The following is a 1,981-nucleotide window of genomic DNA, read 5'->3' as shown; positions in this document are numbered from 1 at the left end:
TCCGTTGACTGTTTTATTGAACTTGTGCCAGCATATGTGGGGGCTGTTGGGTGAACGTTGGCAGTGCTTACAAAGACAATTATTCTGACCAGCTAAGTGCTTTGCCTCCGTTCGGGGCCCTGGGTCATCACAGCACCATCACCTGGAAGTGGCCAGCAAATGGCCCTCACGTACTTCACATATCCGGCTTGATGGGCTCCGGCGGAGGGGTTTCAGCAGGCAGTGAGGCTCCTCCAGTGGACCATGCCTTGGCGCTTGCCCTGGTCCCACCCCCTTCTGCCAGAGACCCTCAGATCTGTCCCACTCCTGCCCAGGCCCCCACAGGCAGCCTTGACGCGAACAATGTAGAGCTGGCCATGCCCACCCAATAGGCCACACACACTCCACGCAGTAGGCCACACCCATCCTGGCCGCACCCCCTCCCGCCCACCCTCCACCCCCCGAGGGCAACCGCAATGCTGATGCGGCCCTCAATGAAATTGAGTTTGACACCTCTGCGATAGAGGAAACAAGGCAATAAACACCGAGTGCTTCCCCCTCCCCTCCAGGAGTATGGCAGAACCCAGGCAGAGAAGAGAATGCAATTTGCGTTTAGAAGAAAAAGAAAAGGCCCTCCAAAATATGGTTGTGACAGGTAGTATGGAGATTCCCTGCAGTTCGATCCCCCAGTCTAATCAGAAGCCGTTTTTCGTTACTCCAAACTCCGTCTCTGTCCCTTCCCGACTTAAGTGGTCAGTCCCAGCAGCCTCTCGCTGAATTCCCACAGCTTCTTGGCCAGCTGGTCATCACGGGCCTGCGGGCAGGGCATTTTCGGCTGGCAGTCCGCAAAATACTGCCCGCTCAGACTCTCGATGCCCTCCTCGGTGGCACAGTAGATGGAGGTCTGGGCGCCAGTGTCGCAATCTCGTTTGAACACCGCGAGGAACCAAACCATCCTAAATAACCACGATCGAGAGGAGTAACCAATTTCGGTTCTAACAGCTCCTGAAAGCAAAAAAGAGTTGGTTGTGTGAACGGCCCGGGATGGAAGGAAGCACCTTCCAGGGTGACCCAGATGATGGAGGAGGAGGAGGAGGAGGAGGAGGAGGAGGAGGAGGAGGAGATCCTGAATGAACCCTTCACACATCGCCCGTTGCCCATCCTTGGGGCAACTTCCCAATATTTTTCGGAAAACCCAACACTGAAGTGAGTGGGCGATGGTGCAAAAGGAATGTGTGTGCGAGTGAGTGTGTGTGTGTGTGTGTGTGTGTGTGTTGCCCCTCTTCCTCACAGATACTGCAGAGATGGATGGAATATTAATTAAACATGGCTGGTATTTCTGGAGTTAAAAGAAGAAGGAAGCAGTGTTTCATTTCATGGTTTGCAGTAACTGCTGATTCACATCTCAAAATTCATAGTAAACCAAGATACCTACAAGATAAATGAAGAAAGGAAATGGATTCATTTTATCTCAGAGATAAATTTTGGCTGTGATATTTAGGAAACCATTTTTTTTCCTTCTAAATATGTGATATAATGATGCCACGGTGTGAATGCCTCCATTGTTAGATGTTAGCTATTACATAACCATGTTAGATATAGGATTTTTTAAAAAAAATTAATGATATTTAAGGATGCTTGAACCATCATAGTTGTGGAGTTTTTTCATGGGGGTCTCGTTGTGTAGCAAGGAAAGGTACACCTCTTTTCCTCTTGACATGATCCACATGAAAAATTGTTTTAATTAGCCAATTAAAAATTAAAATTCAGTTAGAACTAATGAGAAATTTAGGACAAAGAAAACAGGGTATTCAACACAGGACATATAGCATTAAAAACATAATTCAGTTAGAAAGCAAATAATGAGAATTTCAGGAAAAAGAATGCAGAACACTACTAGTATTGTTGATACACACACATTAAATAACATTAAATAATGATGTTCTGTCTGTTCCCTGAATTGGTTAAAATAGTCCGTATGTGTGTGTGTGTGTGTGTGTGT

The 1,981-nt window shown here is 47.1% G+C and overlaps 1 protein-coding gene across 1 annotated transcript in view; it reads right to left on the bottom strand.

Moving 5' to 3' along the window:
- Positions 1–620: 620 nt before the first annotated feature.
- The window catches only part of LOC107300687 (dehydrogenase/reductase SDR family member 13-like), a gene marked incomplete at its 5' end in the record, with an annotated part of 7,922 nt that continues 6,561 nt past the window's right edge, over positions 621–1,981 (bottom strand). The window contains one exon of the mRNA XM_015829993.1: positions 621–984. Coding sequence (XP_015685479.1) covers positions 725–984 — 260 coding nt within the window. The remainder of the gene's footprint in view (positions 985–1,981) is intronic.

The sequence above is a fragment of the Protobothrops mucrosquamatus genome, unplaced genomic scaffold (assembly GCF_001527695.2).
Source record: "Protobothrops mucrosquamatus isolate PMUCROS unplaced genomic scaffold, P.Mucros_1.0 scaffold7980, whole genome shotgun sequence".
NCBI lineage: Eukaryota > Metazoa > Chordata > Lepidosauria > Squamata > Viperidae > Protobothrops > Protobothrops mucrosquamatus.
This window is presented reverse-complemented; position numbering and strand designations above follow the sequence as displayed.